General features: G+C 42.7%; 1 protein-coding gene across 4 annotated transcripts in view; it reads right to left on the reverse strand.

Annotated features, from left to right (window-relative positions):
* soga1 (suppressor of glucose, autophagy associated 1) overlaps nt 1-22,427 on the reverse strand; it is an 88,573-nt gene that overhangs the window by 15,494 nt on the left and 50,652 nt on the right. For 2 of the 4 annotated variants that reach the window (XM_047577663.1, XM_047577644.1), the window contains exons 5-15: nt 15,346-15,408; nt 11,620-11,787; nt 11,179-11,332; nt 10,287-10,854; nt 9,283-9,583; nt 8,078-8,311; nt 5,847-5,987; nt 2,047-2,160; nt 1,497-1,727; nt 1,239-1,355; nt 986-1,153 (exon numbers count right to left, since the gene is read on the reverse strand). In XM_047577663.1, coding sequence (XP_047433619.1) covers nt 986-1,153; nt 1,239-1,355; nt 1,497-1,727; nt 2,047-2,160; nt 5,847-5,987; nt 8,078-8,311; nt 9,283-9,583; nt 10,287-10,854; nt 11,179-11,332; nt 11,620-11,787; nt 15,346-15,408 — 2,259 coding nt within the window. The remainder of the gene's footprint in view (nt 1-985; nt 1,154-1,238; nt 1,356-1,496; nt 1,728-2,046; nt 2,161-5,846; nt 5,988-8,077; nt 8,312-9,282; nt 9,584-10,286; nt 10,855-11,178; nt 11,333-11,619; nt 11,788-15,345; nt 15,409-22,427) is intronic. The other 2 variants (XM_047577654.1, XM_047577671.1) reach the window with 2 other exon arrangements.

A 22,427-nucleotide genomic window follows, 5' to 3' on the forward strand; every position in this document is an offset into this window, starting at 1 on the left:
AAACTTGATATTTCATCGTGTGCCCGTGTGGTTTCACAGGTTGTGAAAAGAAGCTTAAAACCTTAAACTATTTAGCACCTTCACCACAGGATTTGGAACATGGAAAATATAATTATAAAAATAAGCCAAGTAGTGACTTTTTACGAGGACACAAGCACAATTTCGCACAATAAGGGTGGAATATTGACTTAAAATGCAACATGAATAACCTTAAACAATAGTAAGTCAATATACAGTCTAGAGACCAGAAATGAAATGCATGAAGAAGCTTTTTTTAATTGCCCAACGTTAGCAGGACTCATTGTGATCTCTCTTTCTTCTCTCTCCATCTCAATTACTGGGCGGTAACACAAAAGCTGTATTCTACCTCAGAGGCTGATAATTAAAACTATTACTGCTCCGGCTGCTCTTATGAGACAGGCAGAGAGACAATGAGAGAAACATTCTCAGAGCATGTGGACCAGACAGACAGAGACGGACAGACAAAGAGGGGGAAGGCAAATACACCAGTTGACAGATGGAAAGTCGGTAATTAACCCAATAGCATATCATCCATAAAAAAGACATTTTCAAAAATGGAATTTTCAAGGCAAAAGCACCACAAATGACACACTTTCCATCTCTATGTTCCCCAGCTCATGTACTGCAGCCCGGTACAATACAGTTACATGCAAGCAAAGCTTTTTCTTCTCGCAATGAATCGGCTTAGTTCTAATTGTGTCAGCTTGAGTAACTTGTGAACAGAGTATGTTAACATCCGTCTCTTTCCACTTAAAAGAGCAGACTCTAAATTAACTTTATAAGAGCTGGTTAGCACAGTCAGACTGAAAGTCAACTGTTTACTATAAATTTGTTTTATGTGACGATACTTTCTTTAATCTTTTTTTAATATTAACTTTTTAATAGATACATAATAATTAGGATTTGAAGAGAAAAAAAAATAAAAACGCCAGGGTCTCACAAAATATGGTGGGAAACACTATACCTGTGTGATGAGGCTCTTCAGTTCAGTCCTCTCCACTTCCCATGATGCCTTGGCCTTGGCAAACTGCTGAGTGAGTTCCTGGGAGCCTTGTCGTTCCTGTCTCAACTCTCCGCTCAGATCCTGCAGAGCGACCCTCAGGTCAGCTAGAGTGCTGCTCACGGCGCTCGACTACAAGGGAACCCAGGAAATCCATGTCAGAGTGTGTATGTGTGGGCGTGCTTGTGTACACGTGTCTGCGTCACCCTCTCTTTACCTTTATAGTCGGGCTGAGCGGCTGTTCGTCGGTGGATCCCCTTCTGTCGGTCTGGTGAGTGGGGCTGGGCAGGTTCTCCTCCTCCAACAGCAGGTAGAGATCCTTCAGGCTGTTCATCTAAACAATCAAGCGCAGTATTCATCACCTGCTAGCTTTTTCATAAAATACTAAATAAATAAATGTTTCTGGTTCGATTAAGGAGACACAGCTGTGCAGACGGACTCACACAGCTATGAAACATCCTCCTATCTCTCATACCTCCAGGACATCTTTCCACTCTGTGTCTTTCTTGCAGCCCAGCCTCCACTGTTTGAGGAAGCAGCGAAGTTTGAGGCTGAGCAGTAACAGGGCCTGTTTGAGGTGCTGGGACTCCTGGACCAGCAGAGTCCTCTCCTGGCTCCACAGCTTCTGCTGAAGACGAGCCTGGAGGCCCAGACTCTGCAGCTGGAAGTCCCGTCGGAGCAGGGCCTTCTGGTGCTCCTCCTGGAGCTGAGAGAAGAACAAAACTGCTGAACATTTGCTTCTAACACAAGGAAATCAATCAGTGTGCTTCTTGTTAAATGTCACTCGTCTTTGTCACAGAATGTAACCACAAACCATGCAACAGAAATCACGCAGAGCTCATTTATTCTCTAAATATAGCAGGTCAAGCACGTACACAGGTTTGATTTTTTTAAACTTTTAGCGTCAGTACGTCTGACATTTCCAGGTTGTGTAATTTAAAATAGATTTAGAAGCTTAAAGCTTAAAAAGACTTCTCCAAACAAGCTTTGTGTTTCTTTTTTTATTTATTAAGCTACAAGCTGACCTGTGTGAGTTTGAGAGCGATTTCTTTCTGAGCCTGCCTCTCATTCTCCAGCTCCTCTCGAACAGACTCATCGGCTTCAGACGGCTGGGCCTGGAGGTCACTGGACTGAGCGGGCTGGAACGAGGGAAAAAGAGACCGATTGAGTTGGGATTCAAAACCAAGATGGAGCAGAATGGAGGGAATGAAAAACAACATGGGCATGGAAACATTTGTAGGTAGGAAACAAGGAGGTAAGTGAGCGAGAAATAGAAAAAGAATGAAAGCAGAAGTGGTGTGAGTGGAGATGGCAGGAAATAAAAAGAGTTAAAACAATGTGAGACGTGTGAAAAGCACATGATGTGGCAGTTTTGTCTATGACACCCTTTAAATCACACTTGAGCTGTGACGCTCTACTGTACACTCACACGCTTCATCCCATGCCCTCTCCTATGCCTCATTTGGCTGCTGAGTGAGTGCGATCCATCGACCCACCACTGTACCATTAATGTCCTCTTTCACCCTCCACTGGGCTCCACCTCTGCCCTCCACCACCCTCCACCAGGAGCACCACCCGGCTGCTCACAGCCTCCAGAGAAACTACTCCACAAAGTGACTCGCTGCTGTGAAAAAGTGGCAGCTGCTGTTGGAAAATGTGCAATGACACTATAATCTATAACACTACGGCAAATGTGTAAAGACTGAGAGTGTTAGAACACGCTCTGATGGCATGGTTTAATAACTGAAGAGGAATTTAATTCTTAAACCCATCAGTGTTTTATTCTCTTACGGGCAAGTTAACATTTTTTCTTTATATTCCGTGCATGAATTGCTACCAGTTCGGTTACAGCACCAAGTACAGTAATTCTACATAAACTGCAACTTTATTAGCGCTAGTGTGTGTGTTTTTGAATTCTGGTCTGAGCCAGGCCACTTCTTTTGACCCACTGTGAGTCTCTGTGCCATGCTAAGCTAATTAGCTCCTGGATATTGGTATATTTGGTACATTTCAGTCCTGGTTGAATTGGCCACCCCTTCAGATGTGGTTTAATACTACAGCACACACAATTCTGGGGGCTTTGTGGCCTTAATAAAGAAGGCAGACAATAACTTTCCCTTTGGAGTTGGAGAGATGCAGCTTGTTGCCTGCAGTTCTTCATCTAATACCTGTTCCAGATCATAAATCCCGGGTAGACTGCACTCTCACATTGCCGTAAGTCCTGGGTCGGACCTCCCACTGTGAGAGCTGTGTGCCTGTTTTTTCCTCCCTCTAATACGTCATTACATGAGGTAAACAATAGGCAGCATGGGTGTGATGACCTGAAGAATGGACCGGTCAAACCCGTGCTCTTTCAAAAGGCTGCTGACATTTGATTAAGTCACTGTGTCCTGCACAAAGTCTGATATCTGCCGCCAAATCTCCTCTTCTCCTCCCATGCAGAGCGCTGCCATGATCGTTGAAAAAGTGTGGGATATCGCTATACAAGCTGGATATAAACACAGTCGCACATGCATTCCCCGAACTATACAATTTCCCAAACACGACGTGGGACTAATTCACCTATGCGCTTCCATTAACGATCGTGTAACAGCACATTTGATTTGTTTGAAAAAAATTAACAACAATCTCTGCCCTTCAGAGATCAGTCTTTATGAGAGTAGACCAAAACTTGTTTTTGAGCTGAGGCTTCTACAATTATGTCTGTCAGACCGTCGAGTGACAAAATCAGAAGATCAAAACGGCTTCGATGTGAACAGGAATGCTGCGTCAAGCCAAGCCAATAAAATCCCGGGGCTCAACAGATCACTGTGGCTGCTCCTTCTTGTTCCGTTGATCCCTGAAATATGTCATCCCTAGCTGCTTTCAGCAAATGCAAATAGTCTAGTTTTGTACATTCATTTTTTTTATATTGATTATAGTTGTAAGTGTAATATTGAATTGCAGCTGGAAATTTGCATTAGCAGCAATCTTTGAATCTATCACCTGATGACAGAATGACAGATGCCATCCTGCATTCATGTCCAGATTTCTGTTTAAACAGGTCACACTGGTAGTAACTTAATAAAGCATTCTGTGGTGGTGACTCAGGGCGTGGCCTAGCTTAGCATAAAGACCAGGTCAAAGGCTACCATGGCATTAAAGTTGCATGCATGCATACTAACACCTCTAAAGTTGAATATTTAACACATGTCTGTGCAATCCAGACACTAATCGGAGGCTGCAGATTCATGGGGAGTTACTTAGTAGTGCAGCTACTCATTGGGTACATTGTACCTCAGAGACCAAACTCTAAACCTGTGCTGAAAGGGCGGGTAGACTGATGTCTGTCCAGGAAGAGCATATACAAAACAAACTCTACATGTGTAGGTGTTGCAGACTGTGACTGTGTAAACATTATGTGTGTGTGTGTGTTTTGCTGTGTCACTGCTCCGCTGTATCAATAATATCTATAATACTTGCGCTTATCTTTCTCTTCCATCTATTTTAGTCTCGCTCTCCCACTCACCCTCACTGACTTGGATAAAATTGCAGACACACTCAACTCTGGTTGCCACGGAGACACGCAGGCAAAAGGTCAACCGCACAAAGCTCTGTTCTTCCAGCTAACGGTGAAGTCACTGCTTGTTTATGTTTGTTTTCAACACCGCGTTGCCACCACACCAGTGACTTCCAGCTACAGCACATGCTGGGGCAAATGTGTAGTTAATGACTTCTCAAGGGTTGGTTGTGGGTTTCAGGAGGAAGGGATGTGAGCTGATCATGTCTCTGCGGTTGGAATAAATCCATTCTTTCTGCCCATGTGTGGCCCACGTGGGGGAAACGTCAGGGGACGTGACCAGTTTCCACGAGGAACAAAAAGCTGAAGGTAGAAAAACAACCCGTCGTCCCCGCAAGGGTTTGAAAAGAGGAACGAAGCAGGAATTGCTGTATGTGGGTCCATCTCAGTTTTGTCGTACTATGGAATGAATTCAGGGTTGTAAAAACAGCTGTGAAAAACTTCATCCTTTGTTATATTTCCAGCAGATTCACTGCTCCACAGTATTTAACATCGATGCAAACAGTGACGTTTGATCGTATTAACTTTAACCAGGCTAAAGAACTTTTGCCTATATAAATTTAGGGACCCTATTTTCAAGGGTGTAATTACAGTAATGTGGGAGAACTCAAGTGTTATTAGTTGAGCATAAAAGCATATTCTATGCCCTAGAATATTTATTCAACACAAGGTTTAAACTCATCTTTATCCACCTTTATAATATCCTGACGTTGTTATTTAAAGTAGGACTTCAACCTCCCATCAACCAAACACAAGCTTTGAACCTTCAACACACAACCAGAGCACTGGTCATCACACCTGACACCCCCAAGAGCCACAAGGTTAGAAAATGTGCTCTAAAATATGTAGAAAAACTAAATTAATTGTTCCTTGACAATCAAACAACCTCTTATACAAACAAGGAGTCATTTGAACACGTGTTAACATGGAAACATCTGTTACAGTCCCCTTAACATTTCACTGTTAGCCTCCTTCATCATCACAGACAGACTGTGAGGGGAGCAGATTGGACTTTATGAATGCTTCCCCAACGGCATTTTTAGACTCACCATATGTTTGCTGCTTGGCTGTTTATGTTTACTAGGGAGAAATGTGACATTAAAACATCGTCTTCAGGCTCAAGTCACGTTCTGCTTAAGAAACGGTGTCGTGTCGTGCTGTCAGCCGTGACGCAGACTAGAGACGAAGATTTCAGACCCCTGCAGGTTTCTAAACCGTTTCTTTGTGCCTGTCACGACTGTGATGATGTGATTTTGAACGACTCACCGCTGCAACGTCTATCTCCTTCTCCTCCTCCTCCTCCTGTTCCAGCTGGCTGGTCTTTTGTGACTGATCGCAGTCTGACTCGCTGCTCTCCTTAGTTTCATCTTTCACTGCTGGCTCTGGTTGGTCCCTATAATCAGGCTGCTGCATGCATGCATGGGCAAGTTAATGAAGAAAAAAAAAAACAAATAAACAAACAAACAGACAAACAAAAAAGGGAGAGATGGGGGAGGAGAAGTTGTGGGACAAAAAGAAAAACGGAGGAAATGATAGAAAACAGACACAACAATAAGAAAAACGATACGACCAAAGTGGCGGCCATCCATGAGACAACATTAAGGAAACATGGAAAACAAAAACAACGCAATAATGATGTATGGGCCTCACAAGACAAAGAAAAGGATGTAGAGGAGGAAGAGCTTGGTCAGAGAAGAAAATGAGAGAGTGGAGAAGAGGAAGAAAAGAAGGATGGATGGTAGAATGAACGGCTGAGGGGGGACGAGAGGACGTGGGAATGGGGGACACAGAAGAGTGGAGAGACGGGGTACGAACAGTAATAGGAAATAGAGGAAGGGAACAGAGAAGAAAAGAGGGGAGAGAGGGAGGAATGGGAGGGGAAGAGAAGGAGTAAGGCAGTTAGGATGAAAGGTCAGCGCGAAGGAAGGGGCAATGGAGCAACAAGGCGAGGAAGATGAGGGAGAAACGTGTGACGTGAAGCAAGAAGGGGGAGGAGTGAGGCGGGGGAAGTGTAACGGCGCGAGGTGTGACGTGTGCAAGGAGAAGAGTCAGAGCAAAGTAGGGAGGGAGTTGCGGAGATGATGAAGATGTGCGAGAGAGGGGCGTTTGAGAGGAGGGACAGGGGGAAGTCAAGTGCAGAAATCGATCGGTTATGGTGCCCGTGCAGCGAGAGAGAGGGGAGGAAGAAGGGAAGGAGACAGGGAGGGAAGGGGAGGAGAAATTGGAGGAGGGTTGGGACTCAGAATTGGCCTCTAATGGAGTCTAAACAGTGGAATTTACTAGTTAAAACTATGTAAGTTAGATGAGATCTGAATAGAAAACAAAGATTTTTATAAGAAACAACTTTCTCTTGTTGAAGAAATACACCAAATTCAATACGTCTCCATCGGTAGTCCACTATTTGTCTTGAAAGGCTTATTATTTAAATAAATGAAAACAAATTGCTAGCGTATTGTGAGAATTGGATTTTGCTTCATTTATGCTGCTGTGGAGAAATGAGCCTGTCAAGTCAATTCCAAGACCCTGATGGTTCCAATGTGCTTCTCTAACTCTCTGGGTCCTATATTGAATGTACCGCGGACCATTATATGGTTGAAAATACAGTGACTGCTCATAGCAAATCATAAGTCACTGACAATCAACTGTAACCCAAGAAGTTCCCAGCGGAGCGTTTCAAATGGAAAAATGTGATTTGTGAAGAATGACTGGAAATCTCTTTTAGATCGAGCTCACTATCCCATCTGCTGCTTCAAGTAATCTGTCTGGACAGCTCTATTGGTCATAATCTCACTATATTCACACTGATCCTTCACCCGTAGTGGTATACCTCAGTATTTCAGTGAATATCAAAAGGAGCAACTAAAATACACAGAAACTTTAAACTATTCTTATTTGTGATGTTGAAATCCAGCTAGCTAGAATTAAAACAGGGCATGTTATTGCTCAGCCACACTGGATTCAAACCGGTTTGAATTGGTACACATAAATAAATTGCATCCGTTGTGAATCAAACAGGCTCCATTTGAGGCCTCAAAGCAGCTTCCAAATAGGTTAGGAGATCTTTCAACAGCATGCAGACAACGTAGGTGGCATCGTGTGGAGAGGTTTACACTGGCAGCTCAGATCTGACTTCATCTGATGCATTCATACAGCAAAGCCGAAACATACCCACAGTATATTTTTGTTCCAAAAGTCCATTGTTTTTTGTTCACTAAAGAATTAAAGAGAAAGGGACGTTGCTGGTGGTGCGTCAGATTTGAGGGTGCTGTGTAAACTCATTCTTCACAGTGAGGAGAAATTAAAGCAGCGTGGTGAAATGGGGTTGAGAGTTTGTCAGCCAAACTAATGGTTTGAAACAAAAACTGAAGACAAGTGAAGATAAACTATAAAATAATTTAAAAACTCAATATAAAAGCTTTAAAAATATATATATATAATAAAAGAAAAAGAAAGAGTGGCAAGGAGTGAAGAAGAGGAGGGTGTTTGTGCTCTGTTACCTTGTCCTCTGCTCTGTTCTGTCCGTCCTGGCTGTCCTCAGAGCAGGGGCCGGAGGTACAGGGCGAGGCCAGAGGAGACGCTCCTTCCACCAGAGCGTCCCTCTCGCCTGCCGGGGGTTTGCCCACGCCATCCACCCGCTCCACAAAGGCCTGCAGCTGGGTGTGTAGGGCCTGCAGCCTGCTGGTCAGAGCACCCACCAGGGGACGGTCCGCCACATCAGACAGCTCTGAGATCTGGGGAGCGCAGGAATAAAAGAAGTTATCTCCCAGTCAGTCATCACCAGCTGTGTGAGGGAACGAACAGCAGATGAATGATAAGCCGCAGGGCTGCTACTGCAGGAGGTGGAACAGACAGTGAAAGAAAAAGTGCCAAAGCAAAAGATCAGACATTTGTCAAAGCGGCTATAACCAAGCTATATAAGGAATGGAAACTATAATTACTATTATTACTATTATTATCTATTATTACACATTAAATTGAGATGCAACAAATCAGCATCAACATCAACTTGGATTCTTTCATGGCAACGCATAATTTTCTGACATTTCATCCAACAGTGCACAAGATTAGTCTCTCGATCTTTTCATATCTTTCAGTGCTCTCCCTCCCACCAGTAAGAATCATAACAATGTTAAACCGTGTTTGTCCTCGACGTCCACTGCTTTTGCACGCGCAGTTTCTACGTTATCTAAAGCCTTGGAAACATTTCTTGCACATCTCTTATTTTATTTCATTCTTTTTTGAGCACCAGATACAGTGAATTCATAGAACCTGAGTTACAGTAATAAACATCTCTGGCACTACTTTCTTCCCTCATTCACTCTCGGTGAAGCAGTGCAGGAACGTCGACACAGCCTTCAGATTTAGTTTCAGCTCTGTGTAATGCTGAACACTCTCACCTTTATGGAGCTGAGATTTAGTGCAGGACATTCGTTTTCACCAGTGTACATAATGAAGTGGCCCATATATATATATATCAGCAGTGTCTTTGTAGCTCAAGGGCATATTTCTATGCAGAACACAAAGTTCCTCAAACAGTATCTGTGTAATGTATGTGCACTGTAAAATAGGTTGTTTTAGTCTATAGTAGTCTCAAAGTCATTATAAAAGTGAGCAGCTGATGTTTTAAACTGTTTTTAAGGTACATAATCTGATACTTTACTCTTACTTTGGAAGGAAAGCAGACCAAAGCGAGGACGTGTACCTGGCTCTGAGGCTGCGGTTTCTCCAGGTCACACGGTTCTGCTGCCTCATTGCTGCAGACCTTGTGATAGATGGATGGGGAGGAGGAGAGGCAGTTTGACTCGGGGGAGGTCAGGAGCTGTATCGCTGTGGAAACCAAGCGAGCCTGGTCCCTCATGGCCAGCAAGGCATCATGGTCCTTCTGCCCCAGGCACCCAGCGAGCGGAGTCGTTGCATCAGCGTTGTCCTCGATCTTCGCTTTCTGTTCCTTGATCTGGAGGGCATCATTCTCGCCTCCTACAGGCTCTTTGCGATGGGGCGGGCTGAAGGAGAAAGACATAGACTTTTACGACTCATTGCCTACGTCGGCTTTAATCGCGGAGCTCTTGACTTTGAAGAAGATACAACATCTGCAACTCTATGATAACTGGGCAAACTCCATTTGTTGTAAAGTGTAGCACTGTGATCTCTTGCTAAAAAAATCTTGAAAGATTAGAGGAAGAGTTATTAGGTATAATCTTTCATTCTGGAAAAAAACTCAAAGTGCAGTTTTGTTTCTGGTGCCAAGAGGATATTTCTCACAAATCCCAGGGACAACATGAGGTTAACATTTTTAGTTTTTAGTAAAATCATCAGATGGATTATAATGAAATGTTCGTATTCCACTGGATGGATGGTTTCCGTTTCATCTGGCATCATCCTGCTGACTTTCTGTTTTGTGATTACAGCTAATAAACATGTTGATGAGTCACATCACGTTGTGGAACATTACACCTGACAGGCTGAATACAAGAGATAGGGAAGGACTTATTATGTCTGTTGATGGACTTCTGATGAAACAAAATGTACTTTACCATTCTGTGTCTTAAGTTAAGTTAAATTTTGCCCACAAAAAACTGTATAAAATACTCTATTGTATGTGCACTGATCCCAATTCAGTAATGATTCAATAAATTACTGAAGACTTCCTGGTCATGAAACACACTTAGAGACTTATAAGTGGTAGGTGACCCGCTGGTAAATTACCTGGTGGGGAGACACTCCGCCGAGTCTCCAGCCTCTGCGTCCGTGTCCAGAGCTAGTCTTAATGAGGAGGAGGAGGAGGAGGAGGAGGAAGGAGCGTGGTAGGAGGCCAGATCACAGCGCTGCAGATTGGACAGGAGCACACGGTTCTCATACTGCAGCTTCTTCACCTTCCCGCTCAGCTCTCCAATCTGAAGCCTCGCCAGTCGCAGCTCCTCCTCCTCGGCCGGGGTGTCTGTGCTGATAAGCACCGCCCCTTCCTGTATGGCGTGCACAGGGCTGTCGTTGAGCAGCCCCTCTGTCAGCGACATTAATGAGCTGGACGACAGCGCAGACGTTGGCGGCGGGAGTTCAGACTTATAGCGGTTGATCTCGTTCATCAGGAGTTTGTTTTGCTCCTCCATCTCGATCAGGGACCTCCTCAGGAGCTCCGCCTCCTCCTCCACAAACTGGAGATGCCTCTGGAGCTCCATGACGTTTTCGGACGAAGCCCCTCCCCCAAGAACCATGGCTCCTCCCGCCAGGCCAAGCCCTGCCCCCACACCACCACCAGTCAGTTCTTGAGGAGCATCTAGGAAAAAGATCCAGTGAAAGGTCAAGAGGTGAATTAACATCAGAGACTGAGACGCAGAAAAACACAACACAATGTGGTAACTATGACAATAAGACCTCCATATGAAGAGTTTAGCCTTTAAGGTAAGAGTCTGTCAATAACTACTGAAAACAGAAGCAGCTTCACTTGTATTTTTTAAACTGGGAAAGCTATAAAAAAAGAAAGCTAACACTTTTTGCTATCCAAAAAGCGCTATAGCTTTCCCAATAAGATCAAGATAATTTCCACCTCCAGAACAAATGTAGAAATAAAATATAGAAATACAGTGATGAGATAAGGCACCTTGAGGCCCCTTCATGTCGTCCATCTCAGCGCGGAGCCCCCTGTTCTCCACCTCCAGCTCCACAATGCGTCGGCTCAGCAGGTTGGCCTCCTCCTCCACCAGCTTCAGGTGGACTCTGATCTCTGCCTCGCGGGTGTGGGGTGAGTCAGCAACCTGCAGGGAGTCAAATACACACTGTTAGCATCAACCAAGTTCTTATCTAGATACAAATTGTCACCACCACCATTTTAGTAAATAATAAACAGATGAATACTAAGAAAAGAAGGGGAGGTTTCAGGTTTCTTTCACATGCTTGTACACTTGCCACTACGATGTCAGAGCCAAATAACTCACTGATCGCTCTCAGGCTTGAGAGTAAACCTGATAAACTTTCAGCTCATGCATAAATAGGGCTCTAAAGTGCACAGCCAAGTCTTTCCATACAACGAATAAAACCTCACCTCCTCCACGGTGAGCGAGGCATTGACGTCCCCGTACAGAGACCTGTACTTGGCCAGCTCCTCCTTCATGGCGTCGCTGTCCTTCACCAGCTTGGTCAGCTTCTTGCACATCAGGGCTGATTCCTCCTTGGCAAAGTGGAGCTGACACTTGAGGTCTGAAGAGTCCTCCTGCAGTGATGGAGCAGAATGAAAAGAGAGCACAGAGGCGACAACGACACAACAACTAACAAGCAAACAAGCAGGCAAAGTGCTACAGTGTGCCATCACTCGAGTAACGAATCTTTTTGGGATTTCTAAAGATTTGGACTTAGACATGAGTTGGACAGTAAGACATTCCTCTATGAACTTCCTCTGAGGCAATCACAAGGTTTAATAGCACCCTATTTTAATTCAAATTGCCATATTTCCCATTTCAATCAAAACTGAAAATGAAATCTGTTCAGTTTTGTCAGATGTTGCAAGTAAAAATGAAACAATGAGGACATTATAGTATAATGAATGTATTTTATTGAAATATAACCATTTACTGACGTTTTGTGAAACTGATAATTGAGGTTTTTGATACGACGCGCAACTAAAAGACAAATGAATCCCCCTGAAGCATATGAGACTAATTGTTAAAACACCACGACAATCCATCATATTCCTAAAATCGAATCATTTGTGGATGAGACGTACTAAATGAATGAATTTAATTTGTGTAATTTGCCATAACTGAAACTGAGAAGAAGGAAGAAAGGTGGTTAAAAAGCAGAAGCAATGCAGAGGAACAAAGAAAGAGAGGAAGGCCCTCTTCTGTATATCCTCACGCAGAGGTTACGCAGAGAAGGACAGGGGATTTGACAGGAGAGATACACACAAGTGAAAGCTGCAGACACATGGACAAATGCAGGAGAAAAGTGCAGACTCACGCAAATACACATACGCAAAACACACAACAAACTGACCAGTCAGACTGCTCACAGTGGAGCCTTTAAATGCAGCCAGGCTATGACATTAGAGGTGAAACAACAAGCCTGCGATGACTGAATTATGATTTGAAGTTCATAAACATCATCCTATGCAATTAATGCACCACTAAAACAGTTTGCGTTCCAACATTTGGACACGAGCCGCAGTCTATTACAGTACCGCAGCTCAGCTGGGATGAACTGGATCCGTGTTCTATTTAAAAGCGCCTTGAAAAATAAAAAATCATCACAAAGTTCCTCTGGATGAACTTGTGGCTAGCAAATGGTGAGGTCAGAGTCATGCTGCGTTTGTTCCTTGTTAGGCTTTTACAAAAAAACTGAAAGCACAAAGGAAACAGAGACGCTCCAACAAACACACTCATTAGTGGTTTGCCTCAGACGTCATCTATCATCTGAAAGGAATATTTACTAACTCACTGGCTTACAGAATACAGAACTGGAAGAGTGAAAGTAGTTTTCAGACATCTGAGCAAACTAGTGTTATCAGGAACAGAAGCTGTAACATTTGCTGGGAGCAAGTAACAGCTAGAGGATACGCGCAAATGATAAAACATGGGGAAAGGCAGCACAAGTAAGTATGCAGTAAGCATAACTTATGTCTTAAATAAACTACAGGACATCACTGATCCCCAGACAAATTATAGTCATCAAGTGGCCAGAAATAAATCATGTTTTTTTAGTTGTTCCTTAAGTGTTTGTGTGTGTGTCTGTGTCAGGCTGCATCCTGCTGGGGATGACTGCTGCCATCAAGGAGTGTCATTACTATAGGGTGGGGGTGTCTGGTCTGGTCTAGGTGGATGCTACATGTCAGAGTAACATCCTCATGAAAAGTGGTCATTATGCCAGTGGTCATAATGTTATGCCTGATTGGTGTATATCAGGCCTGTATTGCTGCGGTGCCACAATAGCAACATTGGAAAGTGGGAATCCTTCAGTGTCACTTTTTTTTAGTCTCAACATAACTATACATTTGTATGAATAAAAGCATAATAACTAGATTTCTGTAACTACTGCTGACCTCAGGTGACCCGGTGCACCCATTCCTCAGAAGCAGATCTGTGGCTGGATTTGTTTTACGGCCCGTGGAGCGTTTCCAACCACATTAAGCGAAGCGAGGGCCAGCGAATTTACAGCCATTTATGGTATGTGGCTTGGAAAGGGAGAGCGGGCTTGCGTTGGCAGCCTCAGGGAGATGATGGTGGAGAGAATTACCTTGTCTGAAAAAAACACCTTCAGTGGTGATATGTTAGTCTGCTAGGTTTCTGATCTGTACCTGTGTACTTTGTTGTCCTCTAAAAGCTAACCTGTTCTCTAAAAACTTTTGCATGAACTTTTTCAAGAGGGGAAACTAGTAATGTTTCAACAGTTTTAATGGTTTGAAAGTTTAATGAGAGTTTGACGTAAAAACAAAACAAAACTGAGGAGCATGTGGAGCCAGTGAGACAGATAGAGGAGGAGGTAGTGATTTAAAGTGTAACGCTGAAGCCTGATGTGCTATCCCAATGTAAACAAAAATTTGGCATGCAAGGATTAAAGTAAGTGCAAACACCTGCAGGACAAGCTGGGGGACACATGAGAGAGGAATAATGGAACGACTGATCTATCTGCTTTATACTGCACACAGCCTGTTTGGACAGATAGTGTGATCCCCAGAGGAAACAGGTCAGACATACACAGTCATGACCCGCGAGGCAGAAACACACTTATCACACATGCACAATTTCTAACGTGACAGTTGTGATCGGTGACCCCAGCCAACCTCGACATGCCCACCCTGAACTCAGAGCAGAAAATACTGAAATAAAGCAGCTCTCCTGATGCTAAAAATCTAAAAATAACTAATTGTTGTTCATTGGTTCAGATTATTTTCTCAGCTCACATCAATTAACATTCTGATTCTTGTCACAATAATTGAGCAAAAAAGTATTAGTCGCATTAATATGTGTTTCTTTGCAGATGATTTTGTCTTAAATAAACGACCACTTTGAATGAAATGCTACCTGTTTCAGTAGTGGGGTTGACAGTGAAAGTTAATCATGTTAGACTATGCTATTGCTCAAAAACTACATAGTGTATTTATATGGTTGTGAATTTAGGGAGCAGATTCAAAACTATATTAAATATAGTAACAGATGTTAAAATGTGGATTCAGTACTGCTCTATTATACGTCTCAATCAGGATGAATAACAGTCACAGTTCACCTGTGTGATTACCGTTCCAGAGCGGTGACAGCTGCCTGCGGCTATGACACCTAAAGCTACAGCAAAAATATGATGATATACCTGATATGTTCGTGTGAAATACAGAAAATAATTGGACTATAGCTTAAACCTGTTTCTGTCAATGTGACTGAAAGGAAACAAACCTTCCAGACAGGACTGCCTTAGACTTCACTGTGATCACTGGGAACAGCTGAGTTAATCAGAAGTAAATCCTTGATGATGAACAGACCCTTTTCTGGTGCCTTTTTCACCCATACCTAAGTTTCTATCTGTTTTCTGTGCTTCTCTCACAGTTTACTTCTGCAGATAGTTAAACTCAACACCCTCTACTTGTTTGTTATTCATATCTGTGCTGCATGTTCCTCCTTCAGTGTGGTGTGTACGTACGGTATAGTTTGATCAATGTCAGCCTTCCTCCAGGTTTAAGTGTGTTTGGTTGCTGAAACAGCACTTTGTTTCTCTTATTGATTTATTGAACCATCTGGAGGAGCACATAGTAGTGTGTGTGTATGTGTGGATGCGTGTGCGTTACCTGTGGAGCCAGCTTCTTGTCAGGTTTGTTATTGGGCCGTGCTCCTCTCTTCTTCTGGGAATTCTGCAACACAGACAGAGAGTCGCGTTATTAAGAAGTGACCCCACATCCATATATCGTGCTGTGAACGGTTTCAATTACATGAAGAATCCAGCCTGAAATGAAGCGAGGAAAGCAAGGAGATGACCTGCAGCGGAAAAGAAAAGTGAAGTATAAAGACGTGCAGTACTAAAAGCACACCCAAACACTACTCTCTTTTCAATAAAATATTAAAACATATTTTTTATCTTTGATGTAGATATGGTGCTAATGTAATATTTGTTACATTGAAAAATGGTTGTATTCATTGAAATGTAGAAATAATGCTTTATAAAGTAAGTAAATAATAATAATGAAGAGAACGCTCTAAATCGGCATCATGTCTGAACCCAAATGAACTCAAAACCTGCAGTTCCTCTAATGGCCACCGGAGGCTCGCCCCAAACATGACTCAATCTCATAGACTGCCATGTTAAAATGCCCAACTTTACAGAAGAAATAACCGTGTTTACAGCCTGGTACTAAAACATTTTTGGCTCTTATCCATTTGTGACAGGTGCATGGGGATCACTCTTATGCAACACTTCTGTTTAAATTTTATTAGGGTTTAGATTTGCACAAGAGAAGGGGAATTTTGAGTGACAGGTGGGTACTTAAACCATTACTGTCTGTCTGAGCTCCACCTCTTTGTCTGTTATTTGATTAGCCTGGAGTTACGTGGATTGAGGCACTGCCAGAGTGGCTGCAGTTGATACGGCTCACACTGAGCTTTGATACCATGTACAGCAGCAAATTAAACCTTGTCTCCACCAATAAAACTATACAAAAGTGTGAAGCTCGTACCCCAGCCATAGTCTTGGGCTGCACTCTGGATGTCATCGCTAGGCTGGTATTGATAATTCCCATAGGGATCCTAACCACCATGGCAATACTGATAAGAGCATAGAATTACAGCTGTGAGGTGGGGGTACAAGTGTAAGGATACAGGTGCGCACACACACAGAAACACACACACCAGCCTTTGTTCATCCAAGTATCTGCCCAGTGCATTAGACTCTCATAAATCATCATCCTTCTTCTTTTTAGAGCGAAGACCAATCATCACACACACACACACACACGACAGACGCTGCAGTGCAAGTTGCTCAGCTCATCTGGCTGAGTCCGTTTCCATGGAAACTAGCTACTCTCTGCATTGAACCACCGACAACAAAGGAAAAAAAGGGGGATTGATGGAAGTAAAAGGTGAGAAAGGAAGGTAGAAAAATAATACTTAACTCTATTTTTAATTAAAAAAAAAAAAAGATGTATATAGGATGAGAAATGAATTTGCTAAAATAGTAAAAACACACCATCAACAATAGAGGGATTTCTCTCAGTCAGGAGTAACATACTTCAGGATTACATAAAGGGTATTTGCATATTATTTTTTCTTTCCACTGCGTAGCTCTTTTCCTCCCTCCTTCACTTCTTTCTATCCTTTCATCTTCTTTGCCCTCTTGTGTTTCCTCCCCTCTATCTCATCCCTTCATCACACATTGGACTGTCTAATTTTCCATCCCTCGTGGTCCTCCCAGAATGCAAATCCCTGCCTCCCTCTCACAGTCTCATAACCCGCTTTAAGATCTGTTTATCTGCATGCAAACAGTCTAGTAATGGCTCTAAACTCACTGATCAATAGGTCTGCCTGATAATGGAACCATTGATTCTGGCCCGAGGTTGAACAGATGTGGGAACTGTTGGATCAGGCTTTCAGCTGATCAGTTGTGGGTGGATCTTAGAGTAAAGCTCATGACACAGAATATCGCAGCTCGTTTCATTTGCATGAGGGGCTGCAAAGCCACGGGAGGGAAGATTGTGTGATCTGACAAACTGCTGGAGTTAAAATTAGCGACTCGGGGGGGTTAAGTGACGTGAGAATGTTCTCCCATCATCAACGGAGGCAGCTCCTTCCTCTAGGTCGAATCCTGGCTTCCTATGTTACGTTGGCAGAACAATTACATGTCTTTCACCAGTTTTCAATTCTTCCGTTTTCTTATTTCGTCTTTACACGCTTGTCAACAGTATGTTTTTCACATTTTTGAAAAATCCCAGTTAGTTTTAATTCCTACAAAATCTACAGGAAGGTTTTCTACAGTAATGAACGCCTTCATGGCTTTTATTTGTCTAACTTGACAAAGGGTACGAGACCTCTGTTTGGTGGACAGCAGACTAATCGGAAGACCAACAAAGGGTCAATAGCTCATCTGCCGACAGCAAACTGAAACTCCATTGACTTGCTCTGACTGTGACACTGTATACTGCAATAAGAAAACCACCAGCAGTATAAACTGTCAATTAAATACCTCCATATTGTCACTGTTAAGTGAAGTGGAAACTCTAGTGAAGCTAGATTACACATTTAAAGGACCAGTGTGTAGGATTTAGTGGCCTCTTGTGGTGAGGTAGCAGATCGCAGCCAAATGAATACCTGTCCTTCCCTTCCCTGCTTAGGGGAATCTATGGTGTCCAACACTTGAACATTAAACACACTGTAATGTTTGGTTTGTCGGTTTTCGACACTGTAGACAACCGGCGGAAACCCAAACAAAAAAGCTGGCCCTTTAAGTTTAAAGAATTATATTTATAACTCAACTTTTAATGATAATAAATCAACCACTGCTGGTGCTAATATTAACTATGGCATCAACACATGCTTCAGGTCTTTTCCTCGGAAGCTAGTTTATTTGCTGTGTATACCTCATTCTCATTTTTACAAATGAATACTTGGACATGTTCATTATTTATAATGTAGGACCTGTAGGAGACACACTGTGACCAGAGCTGGCTGGTTCTCATGTTTCTGAGCCCACAGGTGTTCACTTACAATGCAGATAAGATAACAAGTTGACTTCCATGTTATCTGATAACACATTCAACAGCTTATCCCTGCTTTTCCAGCAGCAGCAGCAGCAGTAGAAGTAGAAAGGGTTCTGCAGGCTTTATTTCATTGTCTTTCACAATAACCACAATGTTGATTCTTCAGATCGGAATTGCTGATGGAAGAAGAGATGGTTGGTTTGAGAAAACAAAGCCACCCACTTTACAAAAGAGGAGAGAGATAGTAAAAGAGACAGATAAATAGAATAATAGCCAATAGATAAAGAGGCAAATACGGCTAGGAGTGAAAGAAGAAGAGATGGTCAGTGGTAAAGAAACAGAAATCAACAATGGTTGGGCAAGAAAAAATGGAGTGATAGAGAGATGTGTTGTCATTCCTCCGTCATGGATGAAGAGTCACAGCGGTGTGGACTCTCTACCTTCCAATTCAATCGGATCTGCAGCTCAACCAGCCGTGACACAGCGGGCTACAGAGCAGGGTGGGATCTAACACACAGAGGGAGCCTGATGAAACACCCAGAGGGAAGTTAGGGAAGTTGGGAAAGTCCGGGGGAAGACGGGGAAAATGTTGACAGTGTGGCTGAAGCAGGATTGAGAAATATGATGAAAACCAACCAAACCAAAGCTGAAACTGTGGATGTGGCAATGATGTGACCTCTGGAAAGTTACAAAACTAAGAACAAGGAACAAACAAACAACATACAAAAATATGAAGTTGTAACGTTTGTTCAGTGAGAAAAAACTGCTGTGTTCAGCTACAAGAATTAAGAAATATTAACAAATATAAGCTGATGAGGGAAATGTTACTGCTTCAAACAGGGTAACAGGTCAGAGAAAATGGTTTATAACAGCCTGGTCAGGTCACGGTCTGTCGCACAGGTTAACTGACAATAGATGAGACTGTTCCCAGAGAGAAGAAATCAGATTTGCTTCCAGTGTTCAGACTCACCTGAACCAACAGGCATGAAATCCTGAGAGTATCACAGCAGAGAGAAGACTTCTAGTCAGAAATGGGCTGTAAAGATGGTGTATATGTTATGTTTTTTAGCCTTTACTGTATTCTCTGCTTGTGTTCTCTCTGTATTATACTGGATTTTGTTTTGTTCTTCATTATTTTACTCCAACTGAATTATTCAGATTCTTCTGCCCAAATCTGTGTCTGTGGCTGAAGCAAATGCTGCATTAAGTTACTACTATGGTTCTCAGTATACACATATCTGGGTATGCGTGCAGAATGCTACATCATCATCAGACAATTGTTCAGTGGCTGCTGCTAACACAAACTAAACATTTACTACTTACTAAACATTTATTCACACTACCTCTGCTCGCTCACACTTAGAGCTTTTAACTGGTAAAAGATAAGTTGAGTTTCATTATGAAGTAGTCACAGTAAATGGCATATGTGACAGTTCATGAAAAATGCATTTTTTCTAAAACTTCAAATCAGTTTGAAATACTTCAGGTTGGAAGGGAATGAACAGCTGCATCGATTTGTTAGATGAAGAGCTGCAGGCGACAGGCTGCACACCTCCCATGGCTTTCACTGTGTCCTTCTGTTCACAGACTCATGTCATGTGCAGCATAATCACAGAATGATGGAACCATCATGATATGACTTCTTTGTTAAATTGAGAAAGCAGTGTTAAGCCATATTATGCTATTATCACCAGCAGCTACATATGTTTGCAAATCAACCAGGACTGGAACCTCTGAAATTGTTTAGGTCACATGGTTTATATGTTGTTTAAAAAAAAGTGTGGTGGGGAAGTCTTTAGTCAGTGAAATACTACAGTGATAATCTTCTCCGAGGGCAGAAATTATATCAAACTGCTAAAATATTAAGCATGAATGTGCACATCGGGAGTGCGTGGGTTTCTGGAAAGAAAATTGATTTATGTGAAGACAGACACATACACGCTCTCTTCCTCTCCCTCTCTCTCTCTCTCTCTCTTTCTCTTTCTCTCTATCTCCTGCAGACAAGGGTTCAGTCTCAACATGAAAGAACAGGACACACACGTCTCCTCCTCACCAGCACCATGCTGGAACAAAGATTCACCACAATGCAGCACACCATGGGTTGCATAACTAGGGATGGTAGGTAGAGTGTGTGCGTAAGATAAGAACGACTGTAGTACAGGGAAATGGAAGAGTGGCGGGGGGGGGGTGGAAAAGAAGATAATTAGACAGCACTATCTCTCCCAGCACTGCTAACAGCACAGCAGCAGAGGTTAGAACCACTTCTTAAATTGCCTCATTAATGTAAAGGTAATAAATCTGTATTTTTATCTCTGCTTTGTAAGGAGATTGGCCTGAATTAATAAACAAACTAAATTAATATGGGGATTTTTTTCTGCTCAAATCTCGTCTTTCCAGTAACTACACTGTCTCACCATGTTGACAGCGAAACGCAAATGTGTGCTTGTAAATGTATGAATGTGCGGGTTAAGCAGCTCTCTCCAGTTGTCTGCAGTCAGAGGAAAGCAGCTCAGAGCACAACAGAGAGGAGGAGATAAGAAGAAAGCAACACCAGCGTTTTCCCAAATCCCTCATTCTGCTCAGCTCATTACGACACACTTACCGTGTTTCCACACTCTGCAGTGTCTCTAACACGTTTACACCACTTTTGTGAAAACATCATGACACCCTGCTAATGCTAGAATTAGGAAATAATAAATCAATTCCAAGCTTTATAAAGCTGCTGCGGTGTCGTCCATGAGCCTGGACTGCAGACCAGCAGTTAAATAAATCTGAGCAATCTGCAAACCACACAGTTGTGATTTAGATATTTGCGGTTTACGTGGAAGTCTGCATTGACTTTATTTCTTATTTTGCACATACAATTTTATATGGTAGTTGGCTTGCTAACTTTTAGTCTTGTTATCTGCTAACAATTATATAGTCTCTCTCAAACTCTTGAGTTACAGTCGCTCCCACCATTTAGACGCCAAGTATTTTCTGCACACGACTTCCCGTGCTGAAGGCAGCATTCATCACAGTTCATGGATACAGTAAAAGAAGAGGAACATCCCGTCATATCCAAGCAAGGCACGCGAGGCAAGCAAGCTAACACGCGAGTAAAGGAAATACCTTAAACCAAACTGCTGTGGTGTTTTTAAACAATTAACCAAGTGTAAATGAGGCTCTCAATTAACACTCCAGTCTCATGCTGGTTTAATGACCCAAATCCATTATCTGTTACCAGGACAACTGCAGTTGACCATTGATCACACAAGCTAAATCTTTCTTTAACCTGTCAATGGCCACTGCATTTCATTTCTAAGCTAAATGATGTGACCCAGTCTTCATGGCCTCCTCCAGTTGTCCACTCCTACCTAGATGAACAATTCACCAACCTGCCCATAATTCCTGTTATACTCACAAACTGTCACAGATCATCAGCTATGTGTTATATTACTAGACCCTACATGTTTCCTTCAGCTTGATGTATGTATCTATGACAGAAATTTGTTTATCTTGTTTCTCCTGCTCTTCTTTTCTCTCTATCTTCTCTGTTTCTACCTGGCTGGCCTTCGGCAGATTGGTCCCTCCATATGAGCTGGGTTCTGCTCAAGGTTTCTTCCTGTTAAAAGGGAGTTTTTCCTTGCCACCGTTGCCCTCAGGCTGCTCTGGAGGTTGCAGGCTGGTTTTTGTGAAGCGTCTTGAGACGATTTGTATTGTTATTGGCGCTATATAAATAAAACTGAATTGAATTGAATTGAATTGAATTGAACTTGAACATATTTTAAGGAGGACTAAAGGAGGGTTGTTTGTCCATGGCCACAGTCCATGATTGGAAGGGTAATTTTTGCAGTGAATGCATTTTTGCATTCTAGGAAATAAATCATGAAAGGATCCTCTGTAACGTGGATCCGTTTCATATCCTGAACTTAGAAATTAGTCGACGTCAGATTCCCTAATGTTGAACAAAGCTCTCTTTCTCTTGCTTTCACATATTCACTTACAGTTACTGAGCGTCCTCTCTGCTTGTACCCGGTAACCTCTGTGTTCACGTACAAGCCACGAGGATGGAGGCAAAGAGAGGAAAATATTAAAAAGAGAACATGAACCTGAGCATGAGCTGAACACCGAAGGGAGTTGAAGGTGATGTGCAGTATGTTAATAAACAGACCAGGCAGGAGACTCTGGATGATGAGCAGATA

Source organism: Mugil cephalus, chromosome 1, assembly GCF_022458985.1.
Source record: "Mugil cephalus isolate CIBA_MC_2020 chromosome 1, CIBA_Mcephalus_1.1, whole genome shotgun sequence".
In the NCBI taxonomy this organism is placed as follows: Eukaryota; Metazoa; Chordata; class Actinopteri; order Mugiliformes; family Mugilidae; genus Mugil; species Mugil cephalus.